The 18,973-nt window shown below is 38.7% G+C and overlaps 2 protein-coding genes across 9 annotated transcripts in view; both read right to left on the bottom strand.

Moving 5' to 3' along the window:
• anks1b (ankyrin repeat and sterile alpha motif domain containing 1B) overlaps window positions 1–3,191 on the bottom strand; it is a 180,524-nt gene extending 177,333 nt beyond the window's left edge. The window contains exon 1 of one of the 4 annotated variants that reach the window (XM_058772300.1): window positions 2,681–3,191. In XM_058772300.1, the coding sequence (XP_058628283.1) occupies window positions 2,681–2,811 (131 nt within the window). In that variant the 5' untranslated portion in view covers window positions 2,812–3,191. The remainder of the gene's footprint in view (window positions 1–2,680) is intronic. The other 3 variants (XM_058772299.1, XM_058772298.1, XM_058772302.1) reach the window with 3 other exon arrangements.
• A 3,474-nt stretch (window positions 3,192–6,665) lies between these two features.
• Window positions 6,666–18,973, bottom strand: part of bltp3b (bridge-like lipid transfer protein family member 3B) — a 34,094-nt gene continuing 21,786 nt past the window's right edge. Inside the window, exons 15-23 of one of the 5 annotated variants that reach the window (XM_058773346.1) lie at window positions 17,717–17,797; window positions 17,277–17,425; window positions 16,821–16,975; window positions 16,535–16,685; window positions 16,410–16,448; window positions 11,547–11,803; window positions 11,002–11,113; window positions 10,620–10,780; window positions 6,666–8,602 (exon numbers count right to left, since the gene is read on the bottom strand). In XM_058773346.1, the coding sequence (XP_058629329.1) occupies window positions 8,462–8,602; window positions 10,620–10,780; window positions 11,002–11,113; window positions 11,547–11,803; window positions 16,410–16,448; window positions 16,535–16,685; window positions 16,821–16,975; window positions 17,277–17,425; window positions 17,717–17,797 (1,246 nt within the window). In that variant the 3' untranslated portion in view covers window positions 6,666–8,461. Of the gene's footprint in view, window positions 8,603–10,619; window positions 10,781–11,001; window positions 11,114–11,546; window positions 11,804–16,400; window positions 16,449–16,534; window positions 16,686–16,820; window positions 16,976–17,276; window positions 17,426–17,716; window positions 17,798–18,973 lie in introns of all 5 variants that reach the window. The other 4 variants (XM_058773347.1, XM_058773342.1, XM_058773343.1 and 1 more) reach the window with 4 other exon arrangements.

Genomic DNA, 18,973 nt, shown 5'->3' with positions numbered 1-18,973 from the left:
CAAACGGCCATTAACGATATACCTATAATTATTATCATATTAAATTACTAAATTCTTAAAATACTGAAATTCTTTATTTTGAGTTTGTTTGTTTTATTTAATAGATAGATAGATAGATAGATAGATAGATAGATAGATAGATAGATAGATAGATAGATTCTGAACATTCTACAATTCTTCAAGTGACCTTTGACCTGTCACAGACCCGCCCTCATTTTCAGATAAGGCCATGTGAATCTTCCCTGGGCAATGTTTCGTCACTAACTGTGACGCTGCAGAGCTCACAGAGAGAAAAAGCTCAACTTCCAGCACTGTGGACAGATGGACAGAGCCAGACCCCCCACCGTACTGCACGGTCCCATTCCTCCAGCCAACAGTCCTGACCCAATAAGAGAAAAACACAAACACAACACACTTCCCACCTTCCAACCAAACAAACCTCAAGGATCGACCACAAAACAACAGAACAATGTCTTCTGTGCCCTAAATTAGAGGAGCGGTGAGATTCTGTGAGCCGTTGCTGCTGGAAAAATGGCCTATTACCAGGCAGAGGGATCTTTTGTCCAGGCAGCACACACGCAGCATTGATTGTACTCGCTGTTTTAACCAGCGAGGTGGCTGATGTCTGAGCCGGGTGGCACACTTCTCTGCTCGATCAGCCTCTCTCGCTCTCATAGACACGAGCAGGCATGTCGTTCCCAGGTGCCCTTCCCCCCATCTCTGCCTGGCCATTCCCGAAGCATACGTTTCCTTCTCTCTGCTCCACACACTTGTCATTTTACATACTGATGTGGAGATGAACGTGTTCCTGAAATCATATACCTGAGAACTGCAAACACATGTGTGCACAGCTGATCAAACATCACACATCAATCACGCAGGATGAACAGAGCAACACACACTAGGTACAGGAGAAAACACCCTGTATTATGAACAGTACAGAGTGTTAAAGTTTATTCTGAAGGAAGGATTTCTTCTTTTATTAGGCATCATTAACCCTTCATTAACTAATTAATTAGAATTAATTCCAAAGGAATTTTATTGCTCAGAGGTTTCCTTAGCTGTCATAGCTGGAAATTGCCCAATATATTTAATCAATCAATAAAATAAAATCTGGTTCTTTAAGTTTTTATTTTTAACACTATAGAATTAAACCACTCCTTTGTTCCCAAAGATATTATTTTTTATTTATTTATTTGTATTGTACATCACGTGAACTTTATGATTTTGTATGCAAAATTTTTCATTCATGAAAAAAATAGGCTAGTTAAATCTTTAAAACTGTCTTAAACTCACTAATTTCATCCCTCTGACTTATAAAAAAAAAAAAATAATAAATAAAAATAAGATTTTTACTGCTTTATGAGTAAAATAAAATAAAATAAAAAAGAAGACGACGACTTTTTTTGCCCATATAGGCTAATTAAAGTCAACTGGGGTTCAAAAATGGATCTTGAACCACACTGACTTTCATGCATGGACAAAAAAAATAAAATACAACTATTTTACAAAATATTTTCTTTTGCGTTCCACAGAATAATAAAAGTCAGGATTGGAATGACATGAAGGTAAATTACTGTATTTTAATTTTTGGAAGAAAACCCTTTAAGTATAAATTTAGTCTCAGATGTTTCTTATAAAATGCCTTAGGAGACATAAAAAAATGAGGCAATCGTTGGCATACAGTAAGAGCAGGGTTGTCATTACATGGGGCCTGGGACAAAATTTTATGGGTGGGCTCCTCCAACCTCCACCAGGCCAAATGAGCAGGACCGTGGTGGGCCCCCCTCATTGCGTTCCCATCCGATTCATACAGAGCTATGAAATGAATGTGGACAGTACTGTACAGCCCAGATCATTTGGTCTTGGAAGTATTTGATGAGAAATTCTTTAGTTAAAGGGACAGTTCACCTGAAAAATGACAATTCAACACCCTGATAACTTTGCAAACCTGTATGACCTTCTTGGACACAAAAGAAGATATTTAAAAAAATGTTGGTTACCAAATAGCTTTGGTTCACTTAGACAAGAACACTAGGACATGTCTCAAACTATCTTATGTTCTACAAAAGAAAGTCAGTCATACAGGTTTGGAACAACATGAGGTTGGGCAAACAATGACAGAATTTTCAGTTTTGAGTCAACTATCCCTTTAATACCATAATCTCAGACTTCTGATTGCAGACTTTGGTGTCTTGGCAAGACAGTTGAGACACTGAGCTCTCCTCTGCAACTCCAGAGGACACACATGTGAGATTTTCTCACAATGAAAGTCTATTAGGATGACAAACAACAGCACTGCTTGTAATTGACATAAATGCGCACACTTTAGGGATGAGTTGTGTATTTCTAAACAGCTTGAACTTGTTTTAGACAGATATGCAAATTTCACATCAAAGTTTGAGACGTGTAACGCAAAAAAACACCGAGTTACAGACATTGAAACAAAATGTGTCACAGCGGTCTCCCCTATATATCCCGACACGCACGCACCGTGTATGAGGGGCGCAGTGGGTCGGGGATGCCTAGAGTGGGTGTGTGTGATGTATTGCATTGCTCAAGCAACTGCAATCCCTCTGTCCGTATTGATATAAACAGCACGGAAACGGTGGACTCCCGGAAAGCCCTTTCATTTCGGACACACATACATAAACTTGTCCGCTACGTTCTGTTTTCATACCTGAGTAACCCAGGCAGAGGTATGGAGCCGGAGCCAGAGCCCAGCAATCCTTTCTTCCCACTCAACAGCTTCTCCACCAGCCCCACATTCCCGGTCCGCGCCGCCTCCAGCAGCTCCTGCTCCTTCCCCATCCCGGACACAAGTTTAATCCACGAGAACAAAAACAATCCGGACTGAACGGCGAGGTTTGCTTTTAGGATCTCTGCGGCATGTTACTGACAAACAGACGCTCCGCCGCGTGCTGCTGTATGAATAAAGCCGCTAGTCCATACCGGAGCTCAATGATGGAATGATGCACCGGGTATTTACTGTAACACGGTCCCGGAGCAGCTGTGCTGAACGGGAGGATGATGGTCCTCCAGACCGGCCGGTTGCCTGGAGACGCCGGTTAAATCACACTCACCAGCCGCTCTCCCGTGCGCTCTCGGTCACCATACACACGCTGTTCTCCGCGCGCTCTTTCTCTCTCTCTCTCTCTCTCTCTCTCTCTCTCTGTGCGTGTGAGTGTGTGCCGTTGTACTGACAGGAGGGCGGCCCAGCATCAGTGTTTCTCTCGTTCTGTTCCTATATGGCAGTCTTCCGTTACGAGAGGAGAGAGCTGCTCCGGCTGGGCGTGGAGTCACGGATACCGAACACTGTTACTGTAACCTTGTTTTGATTTCATTGGCGCACGAGGAGAAGATATCATATCATTATTTTAAGACACGTTTACACCCTACTGTGGTGGAGAGATGGTAATGTGGTACTCAATGATTTCCATACCATATAGAAATTATTGTAAAAAACATATCATGGTACAAGTTTCAGGGTAATTCATTCGGTAGGCCTATTTATTTGTTTGTTTGTTTTGCAAGAATATTATTTTAGAGTATCAATAATTAATAATATTAATATTGATGATGAATCAGAAAGTGAGCTTCAACATGTTTAATGGCCAAGATAAAGCCAATATTCCCATTTTCCAGAATGCAAGGGGAAATGCGAGGGGAAATAATTGCTGGATTTAACAACAAACACAGAACATTCCACTAACCTTAGTATTTGATTCCTGCTTGGTTGTTTTAAATTGGGTATCAAATTTCTAGAAACATTCTTTTTGGTGGGAACCTAGAATATTCTGGGGGGATGTTAGCTGGAATATTATTAAGAACTGTGGGTCATATAAACAGTTTATTTTGAAGATTAGGCTACAAAACCCAGAGAATGTTACCCTAACATTATTGGGAACTAAATAATAATATCCTAGTTTATTTTAGGTTTTATTTTTACAACCGTACAATAATATTCTGAGAACTAAAATTTGGGTCATACATTTAGAATATTCAGTTTTATTATTTTACCCATTAACCTGAACAAGGACGGCATCATCCAGGATTTTACCTGATTTTACAAACATTACAAGATGTGTCATGTCAGTTCATTGTGCTTTTGTCTATTGTCAAGGACAGGAATGGGGATTAATTATTTCACAGAATTAAATGCAGCATAATAAATACAGAATAAGCTCATAACAAGCATAAATGAATATTCTAAAATCTGTGGAGCATGATGTGCATGTAAACAGTCACTGACTGCATTTACATGCACAAGAATATTCCTAGATTATTCTTGTCATATTCTTATTTCTTGTCATGTTTACATTAACCAGATTTCAGTTTCACTAAACACAGTGACAAGCTTTAATAAATAAAAAAACAGGGGCCTGTACCATGATGGTGGCTGAACAAACTCAGGGTTGACAAAACCAAACCAGTCCAATCCGGCTTTGTTGTTACCATGAAGCTGATCATCAACTTTCTCTGTCAACTCAGGCTTGATCTTGAGTTAATGGAGTGCGTGCACATGAAAGTGTGACATCAGTATTGAGCAGCCAATCACATGCCTTGAAACTGTGATTCACTTCTTGTGAGAGAGTCAGTGCGATTCACTACCAAAGATTAAAAGATTGAACAACATGAAGAATTTAAACACATTTACAAGATGAAACGATCTATCCATGGAAGAGGAAAATTTAAAGAAAACATCTTACCATATGAGTGCAAGTAAAAGTAACGTTAGTTTATAGAGTTGATCATATAGGTATAAAAACACTTAAAAATCTAAACTCATATGTAATTATGTTTAAAGCTATTGATTCTAAAAACGTATTTACATTACATATTATCCATATGTTTATATTAATTTAAAATAAAAGCTTAATAATTACTATTAAACTAAGCTGGTTTGTGTAATGGATTAAGGGTATAATAATTATTATATTAAAAATGTTTTACTATGTAGCGTCCTTTAATTTGGAGAAAGAGAAACTGGAGGAGTGGCTTTATTACCTCAGAGATATGTCACTTTGCTTGAAGCTGATTGGTCAAATTTTGGTTTGAGATCTCTAAACCAGAACATAACCTGCCCCGGAGCAGGTTAGCTGTGGAGTGTAAGTTGCTATGGCGATAAACACTGCTAAAAGCCAAACCACTTTCACGGTACCTAAAACCCAAAGTTGGCGCAAACTGAACTGAAACTTACCTGGCTAGCCAGCTAAACCGGCTTCATGGCACAGGCCCCTGTTCCCTTAATTTGGTAATCATTCAGTATCATCAAAACTCATGAAATCACAGTCTCATTCCATAATTTACATGGAACCACCACTGTACTTTTTTCTAAGAGATCATATTTTTCTGTGCTATAATTTTGAAATACTGAATGAACACAGATTAAAGATTTTCTCAGGTTTTGTTTACAACTTCACTAACAACTCCACAGCATTACTTCCTGTGCCATTCAGCTGTGAAGTCTTGAAGAGAGGAAAAAAACAGTGCTAAAGACTGGAGGAGGAACACAAGAAATGAAAGAGATGATCTGGTGTGTGTGTGTGTGTGTGTGTGTGTGTGTGAGAGAGAGAGAGGCAGCTGCAGACCCACTGGGTGTTGGACAGAGTCACTAGATTTCAGCTTTGCCAAGAAACAGAAACAACCGGATCTTATGAGGCAGTTGTGTGCAAGCTCTCTGCATTACTCACACAAAAACAAGCGGGTGTTCAGTGTCTATTTAGTTTCTAACTCCAGGAATAAACTCCTCCATAGAGCAGCAAACAGAGCAGTATTCATCTGCCTTAATAGGCAATACATAGAGTGGGAGCACACTCACACACTTGTGGGCCTGACTTTACAATTCATGAGAGTACCACATGAGATTGAGGTTGTACGGAGGTGAAGCCAAAGCAAACAGAGATTACACAGACTGAGACCTTTTTTTGAAAACCCAGGGGAAAAGTGACCTTTTAAGTAGCACCTAGCAAAAGTGATTCATCCCCCCAAAAGTCAAAAGTTGATGTAGAAAATATGTCAAAACATCATGGAAGTAAAAGCATGATACACTGGACCAAGTGTTATTTTGGATTATGGAGTGATATTTAGGCCAGAAGCAACAACTTGAAGTTAAAATGCCTTATTGATGGATTTGTTTCTTACAAATATGCAGGCTTTCATGTCACAAGACATGTGGATTACTTGTGGATTTTTGCGATGTTTTTAGCTAATTGGACTCTCATTCTGATGGCACCCATTCACTGCAGAGAATCCATTGGTGAGCAACTGATGCAATGCTACATTTCTCCAAATCTGTTCCCATGAAGAAACAAAATCCCTAAATCTTGGATGACCCAAGTTTGAGTAAATAAATTTGAGCAAATTTTAATTTGGGGATGAACAGAAACTACAGAAACAGTTGCTGGTCCCCACTGACTTCCATTTTTATTTCCATACTGTGGGAGTCAATGGGAACCATCAAATATTTGGTTACCCACATTTTTTAAAAATATCTTCATTTATGTTTAACAGAACCAAGGAACTCAGTTTTCTTCAGTATTATGACATACGTCAGAGTGAAACAGATAATGAGAAAGGGAAAAGCCTGTTGTTTCATAGGAAGATCAAGTTATGATATTTAGAAAATAAAAAATAAATAAAATTCATGCCAACTTCATGGCTAGGTAAGCATTGATTAAGAGCATATTTTTCAGCCCAACAGGATCTGACACATATGGATCATCATTTAATAACAAGTTTGTTTAACAAAAAAAAAAGAGCAGAGCTTATACTCATAATAAAACCTTTTAGATTTTATTTCCTCATTTTATTTCAGATGTCTCAGTATTTCAGCAGCTTTTGATGGACACAAGGAATAACAATTTCACAAGTTTGCTTGAATGAGCATCATTGTTCATCATTTGTGCTAAAGAGGTGGGCCTCTATCTATAATGGGCATGTCTATAACATATTGAGGCGGGGCTAATGTGGCATAGGGGTGTGGCCTGGTACTACATAAGAAAAGTTCTTGTTTCCTACAATCAGATGTTTGTCATCCAACTCTCCATGTTCAAGTCATAACATCTGAAAAATGTTCTCCAGATGGAAGCTTGTGTTGTGAAGAGCATTAAAACATTCATTTAGAGAACAAAATGTAAGGGAAAAATCAAGCAGGACCTCTGGGGAAGGTGTGCAGTCACAGGCACTTGTAGAGGCCGCTGTAGAGAGAAAAACCAAGCCGCAAGAAAACAAAGGGAGGAGAGAGAGTGAAGCAAAACAAAGAAAACATTTAAATATTTTTTCCATCATGTTTCATCATAAAACAGGCCTTTCTCTTTTAAAGCATAAATAAGAAAAGCCAAAAACAAAAATGAACTAATAAAAACCCTTAGATTTCATTCATCAGTTGAGTGGTTTTCACCCAACATCCATCCATCTGTTTTTTTGTTTTGTTTTTTGTGTGCAGAAATGCTGGTAATTAGATCAACAATGTAACAAAGCATCAGTTAAACATTCCATGTTCAGACTGAATGGTATTTTAACAGAAACAACCCCTGCAAATCAATAATTAATCTCCTATTTTGACTGTTGCAGTGCAAACATTCACATAAAAAGACAAACATGGAATGACAACGTGTTTAGTTGCAAATGAACTAATATCAAAGTGTCGCACTGCAAAACACAAAATCTGTCCACATAGTAAGAGAAATCAAGTCGTGCAATGCAAATCCTGTAGTGTGTTCGTGAACATAAACACATTCCCATTTTGAGACGCTAACATAATGAAGGTAAATTTTGACTACACCAATTCAATCGCACTTATTAACAAAACATTCTTGTGTATCACAATTACTATACATAATCACAAATTTATTAATCACTCATTTTTTTTTCTAGTTATTGTTAAACAAAAGAGTTTGAAACAGTGCAAATTAATTTTTTAAGACATTCCTCCAAAGATATGACATTCAACATCACACACCCTGACACTAAGTGTGTAAGACTGTCCTGGGGTTAAAGGTCGAGGGTGGAATGTGCTCCTACACTGCATACGAATGATTAGAGAGAGAGAGAGATAGTGAGAGAGAATGTAAGTTTATCACCCCTTTACACTTTCCCATGATAATTTAAAGGGGTGCTCGCTGACACAAATAAATGAAGTGAAAGAAATAATAAAAACAGGAAGAGAGCAACAAAACATTTGTGAAATTCCACAGGCTATCTGAAGAGTCTTTTCACTTGATTTTTTCTGATGCTAAAGCTTTGTGTGCATACTATAGTAAAGAACACTGTTCTTTAAGAGCAGATGCCACTGATTGCAAAATCTGGATCCCGAGGTGAGATCACCGTCACGGCACACATACCATCCTCTTCTCGGCTGCAGAGTTGGGATTTTTTTATGCTGCCGGGCCCCTCCAAGCACTCTGCTGCCCCCCTGTGGCAGGTGTCCGTCCTGTATGCACACACACATGCATTGCCACTAGCTGTTGCTGCCCCCGCTGGTGAGTTTGAGGGTCTTCATTTGATGCTGGAGAGAGTCTTTCTCCATCTGGGCTTCCGCTAGCGCCATCTTGGCTTTGGAGAGCTCCAGTTTCAAGCATTCATTCTCCTCCACGAGCAGCTGTGTGGACGGAAAAGATCATTAGCTTGGCACACATCCTGTTTATTGTTTATTAGCCTAGATGCTTTGCTTGAAATATAATTGTCATTGTATAATTGATGTTAAAGGGGTCATATGTTTTTATAACTTTACATTTTCCCCGAGGTCCACTTACAAATATTAGTCAAGCTTTTTGCACCAACAACTTCATAATAATGGTTTAGTTATGACCATTTTCTATACACTGTCTTTGGCCCTCAGAATAGGGGGTTATCCAAGCTTTAATGGCAAGGAAAGCCCCTTATACAAGCATTGTGTAGTCAATGCTTATGTAAGCGGCCACATTTTTTGAGGTTATAGTACATTAAAGTATGATCATGTGACCTTTTAGGTACTCCAGGTGACCTGTATATGCGAATAAAACGTTTCCATTAGTTTTGCAAAATATTCCTTTATCGAATTGCCTGAAAATTCGGTAAAAACGTTTTTGCGATATATATGGGAATTTTTTTGTGAAATTGACATGTTTCCATTGGGTGTATTTTCAATTTGCAATTTCAATTTTCACAATTGGATGGGTAATGGAAACGTGGCTATTGATGTGTAACTGCACGTAAGTGTTATAGGTTTCTGGCATCAGATATTTTTTGGATTGGGGAAGTTTGGAGTTTTAGTACAGTATGTTTTCACAGCACATAAAATAGTTTTCATAGAAAATAGAAAACTGTATTTTTCATAACAATGATCCCTTTAAAGGGGTCATATAACATTGCTAAAAAGAACATTATTTTGTGTATATGGTGTAATGCAATGTGTTTATGTGGTTTAAGGTAAAAACCATTATTTTCCAACATACTGTACATTATTATTGCTCCTCTATGCTCGGCCTTTCTGAAATGCATCGATTTTTACAAAGCTCATCGTTCTGAGAAGCGAGGTGTGCTCTGATTGGCCAGCTATCCAGTGCGTTGTGATTGGCCAAATACATCAAGGGTGTGACGGAAATATAACGCCCCGCACTGTATTGTGATGCCGTGTCCCGGCGCGACGAGTCATAAACAATAAAACCCATTATAAACAAGGCATTTGTTGCATCCAGTGGGGACATAATTACTGATTATAATGACTTATACTGTCTTTTTACGTGCTATGTAAACATTACCATGTCTGCATTTGTGATCGGAGAAACGACAAACAACAAGCTCAAAACAAGCTCTACACAGCTCAAAACTCGCGTTTGAATCGTCAGTGGCAAATTCTTTAAATAAGAAAACGTACTTACAGGCTGTGAGTCAGAAGCACCAGACTGTCCTTGCAAAGTTGGAATTGCCCCACTTTACAGAAACAGTCTTTGAGCATAGCTGGCAGGCTACTCCCAGGTTCAGGAAATAGTCCTCTGTAAAATGCGCTGCACACACTCTAATATTTGGGTTGAACTGTTCTGGAACAGTGTTGTAAATACAACTTAACCACTGATTTGTAGTTGTGTCCTCTTTTGGAAGCCCAAACAAAGTACTTTCGCTTTCACAACGAAACATACAGCGTCTACAGGACATGGCGCCAGCGGCAGCAACAATACTACAGCGAGAATAAAAATCACGCCCTCTTTCTTTGCGTATACATTTGGGCGGTGTTATGCAAATCTTCCCACACAGTGTCGTAGACATGTAGGGGCGTGTTTAAATGAATCGTTTTAGGAGGGCGTGGACAAGTCTTAACTTTTATATCGAATATCTCTTTGGGTTTGAGACTTTAGTCTTTGCAAATTTAGGGATCTTATCTATGCATTAACAGCTTGTAACACTCCAAAGAGAAAGGAAAACTTGAAATCGCATCATATGACCCCTTTAAAATTTAAATCAAGTCACAAACAGCAATCTTGTATCACCGTTAAAGGCTTACAAACATACATGGGTATTTAGATCGCAAACTGAAATGTTCACATAAAGCTGCAATTTTACAGCATTATGTGGACGTACCCTGTGATGCATTACATCATGCAAAAATCATTTACATATCGCAATTTTTCCTTGTGTACCTGTTCTCTACTTGAGGGGGTGGGGCTTGTGGGTGACAGAGGTGCAGTCTGAGTGGCTTTCGGCTCACTGGCCACACCTACAGGAACTTCAGGGACAGAACTGAGCCTGCTGTCATTCACAGGCCCCGCCTTCTGAAGCTTTGAGTCCGCAGAACGCTCAGCTGTCCGAGAGGAGAGAGGGGGAGGGATGCGTTTAGTACGTGCATTCCTGAGGTTCAATCCTATTTCAAAATAATTCAAAATGGAGGCAAACTTCAAAGTAAAAGAGAGAGTGCATGCATGTGCCAGAGGGAGGGGAAATTATGCTATGAGGAACAATTATAGTTTAGGAGAGGAGGAGGTAACAGCAAAAGAAAAATAGGAAGTAAGGGACATGAATAACCTCCTCCGATGCTGAATGAGCCGTCATCTTGGCGATGAATAAGAAGATTATGAATATGCACGGCGATGGGCGTGGCCTCGGGCTCTGACGCATTGTCACGGGGACCATCATCCTGATTTAAACACATATACATGTATTAGTATATACAAACGTGAGCTGTCTTGCTATCTACTATGGTTTTTCATTGAAATCAGTGCATTCTGGGATTGCAGCTCACTAGGTTTTGGAACAGAGGAGCTGTGTACAATCACGCATAGTATGTACCAAAACATTGCTACTGGTGATAACCATGATTTAAAAAAAATGAACTATCCATATCATGTTAATACTACATACACAGGTATCAGAAATATCCCAGCACCAGAAGCTACTGCTGTCACACAAAATCTTGTCAAGGACATGACAGATGAAAGCGAGGCCCACATCCAAAAGACTCTCATCTTAAATGTGATTCATTGGCCAAAAAAGAAAAAACCCAGTGATAGTCTATAATTCTTATAAAATCTGATATTGTGATAGCCTTAATGTCCTGTGACTAAATGTACCTTCAGATTGACGTGTGTATCTTTGATGGTGATCTCCATGGGGAGAACCTGGGAGGCGGAGTCATCCTCCAGGAAGAAAGCGAGGTTTCGCAGCGATGTCATGAGGAAGTCGGCACTGAAGGCCTGTAGGTGGCACTGCAGGAAGCCGTTCTGTTCGGCCAGGGGAGAGTGAACCGCAGCTCCCGGGCCACTTATAAGCCTCACCTGCACCTCTGGATTTAATAACACTGTGCTGGGGTCCGACCCTGACCCAGAGCCTGGAAGAGAGAGATTGATAAATATCAGAAATCAAGTAATGTGCTAATATTTTCCGTAACAGACTTGTGTCATAAATGTTCTTAGTTTGGATCCATGAAATGCTTTGTTCACACTGACAGATGTGTTCTTCAAATGAGATGCACTGTAATTATGATTTCTGAGTACATGACCAAGTATTAAACTCAGAATTGTAGGTGATACACAAGCTGCTAATGTCATAAAGGGCGTGTATACTTGTCTACTAGTTACAAGGCTACTTGCCATAAACTGTAAGTCAATAACTAGACAAAATATTGATTTTACTGAGTTTAAATATTTTATTAGTTCACTAAACGCCAAGCTTCAATGAAGAAAAACGGTTCCTAGCAAGTGGCTTTAAGGCAAGACGAATGAACTAGTTCAAACAAAATCAACATTTAAATGAGAACGCAGTCATGCCACTTATTACATGGCTTTTCACCACATAAACAATTAAGCGGATTTGAGATAAAACTGTTTAAAAAAAAACTTATCCATACCTGTTTATTATCTAATAATCAATTGCAATGTAAAAAATTATCACCCTGGCAAGAACAACACTGAAATAATAATACAGTAGTGTTACTACTAAAGTCCTCCTATTTTATTTTCAATACAATCAATAACTATAACTGAGATGAAAGATGGTATCAGCTGCGTTTGGCTAAAATGAGAGGATGAGTCCATTGTGTGATACAACAGACATGAAAGAAGTGCTGGCTTCAGATAGGAGTGGTCTGTTATACAGCGTTTCTAATGACAACAGTCTTAATCAGGGAATAACAGACTTCAGAATACTGCGATTGACCAATCAGAAGCAAATATTTCAGACAGTCTCATAATAATGAATGCCAAACTCAAAGATACAAGCTTATCAACTGCACTTGAAGGCAGCAAGAAATTTTATGTCGATAGTAATTGTTCCTGCTGCTGGATAGCCTAATGTATCACTGATTATTTACATGCCATTAAACTTTTTCATCCATAGTTCCTGTTGCTCTCATTGATATTGAATCATTCCAACTGCATATCACTGTCAATGTGAACACCCCTTTATATTTCAGCATAGATGCCATTATACAAAATACACACGATAATAATGAAGATCCCCATGATGAAAACACCAACTACTCCATGTTACTCCACATTTCTCCATGCAACGCAATAAGTCTTGGAACTACGAGGACACATGAATGTGTACACAGTCATGCAGGAAACCAATGGATCACTAATGAGTGGAATCGAGGGCCCTCTGCACAGGCTGTGGAACCAGACGGCAAAGCAGGACACGGGAGACAGCCACCGGTCTAAAAATAGACAAATCCAAAACATTGAAACCCTGCATTTAAATTATGCATTGAATCCAAAATGTCAGCGCAACAATGCCTGCAGTAATGAATAGAAATCTCATTGAAATTCATTGAAATTTCCTACGGCAGAGGGCAGAAAGGAGACATCAAATGATATCGGAGCTGTGCAGTTCAGCGGTCCCAGAGGGTCTCGTGGCAGAGGAGTCCACGGTATCTACTATACTTCACTGGCTGCCCTACATGTTCTTGCTTTCGAGAAGCGTCAGCTCTGAAACCGAGACTGCATTAACATCCTCACCTCCTCTGCCCAGAAAAGAGAGAAAAACACCTAACGCAGATGCTCATTCAGCAGAACTGTTAAATAAGAGATATAACAGAGTAGAGAAATGGGGAGACAGAATAGGCAACCAAGATGGCTCCTTACAAAAGTACTGTGGCATTGCATTGATAAGATGATTGTAGCAGATGGTACTAACATATATACTGATGATAATCATATTTATATGCGGTGGTATTTTATTTGCAGTATTCCAAAGCACTTCAAGAACACTATGGTACATGTCCAAAAACATGGTATATGTCTAAAAAAACGTAGTACCTTGTGCTTTTGTAAATCTTAAGAGTTTAATACAAATTCTCTGCATAAAGAACTTGACTTTTTGAATATTTTTTGAATAAAAGTTTTTATTTTTTTTTATAAATACGAAAATTTACCAACCTATGAATATTTATAATGTCCATTTGAATAATATTGGTATTTGCTACTTTATAATTTAATTATAATAGAATAGAAGTGATATGACTCAATTATAATCAATTAATTTTAATTCATTCTCTTTAATACATGACAAACAACTTCTTATGTAGTGCATGTACGTTATAATTGAAATATTGCAGAAAAAGATAAGGGTGGCTCTAGACTTTTGTCCATTCAACGATTTGTCAGTCTTTTGTCATGCACATTCACAAGAGTATCACAACTTTCAAAATTAGTATTCTCGTAGCTTCATAACATTTCGGTTGAACCACTGATGTCACATGGACTACTTTATCAACGTCTTTACTACCTTTCTCTTGAACGTGTCAGTTGTGTTGCTGTCTATACAGGGTCAGAAAGCTCTCGGATTTCATCAAAAATATCTTAATTTGTGTTCCGAAGGTGAACGAAGGTCATACGGTTTGGAATGACACGAGGGCGAGTAATCAATGACTCAATGAATTTTCATTTTTGGGTTAACTATCGCACTTCACACGTTCAACATCCTGTGTGAATATGATGGAGTTAGAAAGGCTCAGACCCCATTACAAGGAGAAGAAGCGATCCGATCACTGGTATTCCTGTCATACCTGACTGAACTTGATTAATCCTTGAACAGTTGTGAATAAAACAAGCAAACGCAGCACTTTCTCTCCCTAGCAAAGATACTGAAGAAAAGCAAAAATACTGCAGGAGGAAAAAGTGAATAAGTGAGAATAACTGAAAATAGAGAACATGGGAGCAGATACAGAGAAACAGACTGAAAAACAGAGGCAAGCAGAATCAGTCAAGAGAAACTGAGCAGAGAAAAGCCTAGAGATTAATCCTTGGAGAGGAAAGAGGCAGTGCTCTGAAACAGCCCAGATAGATGAGAGTCTGTATGTGTGTGTTTATGTGTGTACAAAGTCTCCTGAACCAGCAGTTCTGCCACTGCAGAACCCAGTGGCCTGTGACAGTAGAGAAACGACAAAACAATACCAAAGCAGCTATAGGAGAGAGAGAGAAAGAGAGGAGGAGGAGGAAAGCAAAGACCAGGGACCAGTGAACAAGAAAAATGCTTCATTACAATTCACATAACAGCACACACAACCCTACCATACTGCTTCAAAAACTCTTATTTACATACTCGTCCACCAACTGACTAAATGTTTTCAGCCAAGGTGCTTTAAAGAGGTTCATATCAGAAGCACACATTTTTAGAGAGGACTGTAGTGCGTTGAAAGCGTGTTGTGCTTTTGCATAGTGTTAGACTGTCAAACAGACAGTCAAACAAACTCTTTCCAATAAGCTGTTTCTCTAAAACATTGCTTCTAAAAGCAGTGAAGTTAAATTTTACATGTTGATATTAAAAAAGCTTAAGCTTAATATTAGAAGATAAACATCTAAATTAAGCACTGTTACTATAAGCCATCAATGCACTGGCTGTGTAACAAATACAGCATTATCAATAATACGTAGGAGAATTATTGTTGGACTGAATCAAGTTAGTTAACACTAATACCCCCGGTTTCACAGACAAGGCTTAAACCAAATCCCAGACTAAAATCTAAGTCTGAGCTGTTTCAACTAAAAGAAACTTGCTCGGACTTATCTTAAAATATATCAGTGACTATGTTGTCTCAAAATGTACACCAGTAATGTTTTTCTAAGGTACGTTTACTTAAATGTCCTATGGCTATGAACTATGGCCTAATCCTGTGAAACCAGGCCATAATGTTCACATTATTAGAAATAATCAATAAGACTAATTTTTGTGAGGATTATGATAGTTTCTATCTATGATAGATGATTTAGCTATTAGGCTATTAGCATCTTTCTCTACTGACAAACACAATATATCAAAAATATATCAGTATGCTACCATTCAAAAGTTTAAGGTCAGTAATTTTAATTGATTTTATTTTTATTTTTGTATTTTTTGAAAGCAATTAATAATTTTATTCAGAAAGTGTGCATAAAATTGATCAAAAGTGACAGTAAAAACACTTACAATGTTAAAAAGTGTAAATGTACAATTAAAGGCTGTAAAAAAAATGTATCATGGTTTTCACAAAAATATTAAGCAGCACAACTGTTTTCAACACTGATAATAATAAAACAAATCTTCCTCGAACACCAAATCAGCATATTAGAAAGATTTCTGATTACTGGAGTAATGGCTGCTGAAAATTTAGCTTTGTCTTTCACAGGAATAACTGTAAAATATATATAAAAAAAGAAAGAAAGAATAGAAAGCAGTCATTTTAAATTGTAATATTTCAAAATATTACTATTTTACTGTATATTTTTGATTGTAAATGCAGCTGAGCAGGTGTGCATAGACTTATTTAAAAAACAAAACAAAACAAAAAAAACATACAGAACCCAAACTTTTGAACAGTAGTGTTCTCGCTAAACACAAAAATGCTGAAAGAGTGATCACACAACTCAGACTCATGCAAACTCACAGACAGCATCTACACTCACAAACATGCGCACACACACACTATGCAAACATATGAAGATACACACTTAAAGTACCTTCACCACTTTGAGCGACTGATGCTGTAGACACTAAACCTGAAGAAACGCAAACAGCAAGTATTTATCAGGTGTAACAGCAACACTTGCACACGCACACAAACACAGGTGTCAATCAGTCTTACCCAGGCTGCGGTTGCTAAGATACTGCCGCAAACTGACGTTGCCGAGCTGGTTGGGTCGGATCCGTCCTACCTCCAGAGCAACTGCTGTATCATCACCCTTCAGATCCAGAGAACAGCAGACTGAGTGAATCTTCAAAACCAGCACCGACACCTGCAAATGCATGTAATACAGATATTTTATAAATAGATACTAACAGATGCATCAAGAGAAAAAGTTAACGTTCTGCAACCAAGTTGAGCATGATATAAAAAGAGGAATGAAAGAATAAAGAAAAAGGTTTATTACAAGGTCTTTCGTGGGTTCATCTATGCTCTGTGAGGCAGCGCTGATGGCGTCAGGTGACTGGGCCTCATCTGCCTCCTGAGCGAGAGTCACACTAGTCCCTTCTGTGGAAATCTGTTCATTTAGAACCTCCTTAAAACCAGAGATTGATACGTCATCTGTAACAAAAAAACATTTGCGTATTATTTGGTAAGAACAACAGAGTGCAACAGCATATCCAGAGCCATACTGAGTAGCATAGCCCACCACATTTGGACCCGATGTTTAGCCTGTGCTAAATGGTAAATCTGAATGAATTTCTGGTTATCAAGAAATTTTCAGCATTGCTCCATCAAAGGAACAAAAATAGCACAAAAACATAGATGTTACAAAACTGCCCCCTTGTGGTCACAAACCTAATACAGCGCTTGTATAAAAGAAAACCCACAAGTAGAATATGATGTTCAGGAATGCATGTACCTCTCTCCAGCAGGCTGTAGCTGTCACAATCCTCTAGTGAGTAACTGTCCATGGAGAGGTCATCCAGAGACTGCAGCGAAGGGCTTTTCTTCATGTTCTTATAGGACACTGAGAAACTCGACTGCGACTTGCCCTGCATCAAACGACCACTGCAGAGTACACGCACAAAAAGTAGCAAACAGTGAGTATGAGAGTGGATGAGCATGTCAGTACCAACATAAACGATACTAAGAAGGAAAAAAACAACGGCAAAACATTTTTGGCAAAATCAAAACACCAGTCAGAGACAGTCGGCAAACTCTGCGCACGTCCACAGTCCTACACATAACACAACGAAGGACAAGCTAGTGTGAAATGATCACAATCACAATACCACAGTTTTCTTCACAAACATTCACACATACACAGATGGGCACAGAGTCCTAAGGAGGGTGTCTTACATGTTGGACATGGAATATAAGGAGGTAGACCTGCTGTGCGTGGAAGTTAAGAGGTCAGAGACCACTGATAAACTGCCTTTCCTTCGAAAGAGAGAAATTGAACAAACACACACACTCAGAGGTCACATTCAGAGCAAGGAAGTAGTTGTGCATTGGATTTTACTCCCATATACACACACACACGCATACTCTCATAACATTCAATGCAATTATTTCTGCATCAATCCCATCTACATTCAGTTGTAACATTTTCTCTTCTACACCCATTGGTGAAAAGTGCACCGCTTTGTGCCTCACAGGCTGATGAGGCCCTAATATTAACCTCATTGAAAACTGATAAGCCCATCAGGCCCAAAACAGGGCACCTAGCATACAGTATATATTACATTTACTTCAGCATGGGCCCTGTCCCACTTGATGTGGACTTGCAGTCTTGTGGCCTTCATATTTGGATTTTGTGGATGTAATGTCTAGATCAGGGGTATAAAACCCTTGTTCTCAGGTTACACGCTCCTGTAGAGCTTAGCTTCAACCTTAAAGGGATAATTCATCCAAAAATTAAAATTCTGTCATTACTTATTCATCCTCATGTACCCGTAAGACCTTCATTCATCTTTGGAACACAAATTAAGATATTTTTGATTAAATCCGAGAGCTTTCTGACCCTGCAAAGACAGCGATGCAACTGACATGTTCAAGGCCCAGAAAGGTAGTAAGGACATCGTTAACAATCACTGTAACATCAGTGGTTCAACTGAAATGTTATGAAGCAACGAGAATACATTTTGTGCCAGAGAAAATAAAAATAACTTCATTCAACAATTTCTTCTCTTCCCTGTCAGTCTTTGACGCACGCTCACGACTGTACCATGACAGATTGCCGTATGCAACGTGGTACTGTCGCGAATGCACGTCGAAAACCGACAATTATTTTCATTATTTTGTTTTCATTGAGCACAAAAGTATCCTCATGGCTTCATAACATTACGATTGAACCACTGATATCACATGGACTATTTTAACAATGTCTTTACTACGTTTCTGGGCCTTGAACGTATAAGTTGCATTGCTGTCTATGGAGGGTCAGAAAGCTCTTGGATTTCATTAAAAATACCTTAATTTGTGTTCTGAAGGTGAACAGAACAAGCCCTGGGCTGGATAGCAAGTCTCATGCCATGCATTTGCTGCTATCAAGGGTGTAAGTTTAAGGTTATGTTTAGGGAAGAGGTGTCCTGCTCCTGGAAGTATACCTTCCAG

This window comes from Onychostoma macrolepis, chromosome 04 (assembly GCF_012432095.1).
Source record: "Onychostoma macrolepis isolate SWU-2019 chromosome 04, ASM1243209v1, whole genome shotgun sequence".
In the NCBI taxonomy this organism is placed as follows: Eukaryota; Metazoa; Chordata; class Actinopteri; order Cypriniformes; family Cyprinidae; genus Onychostoma; species Onychostoma macrolepis.
The sequence above is the reverse complement of the archived record's forward strand: the minus strand, read 5'-3'. Positions and strand labels throughout refer to the sequence as shown.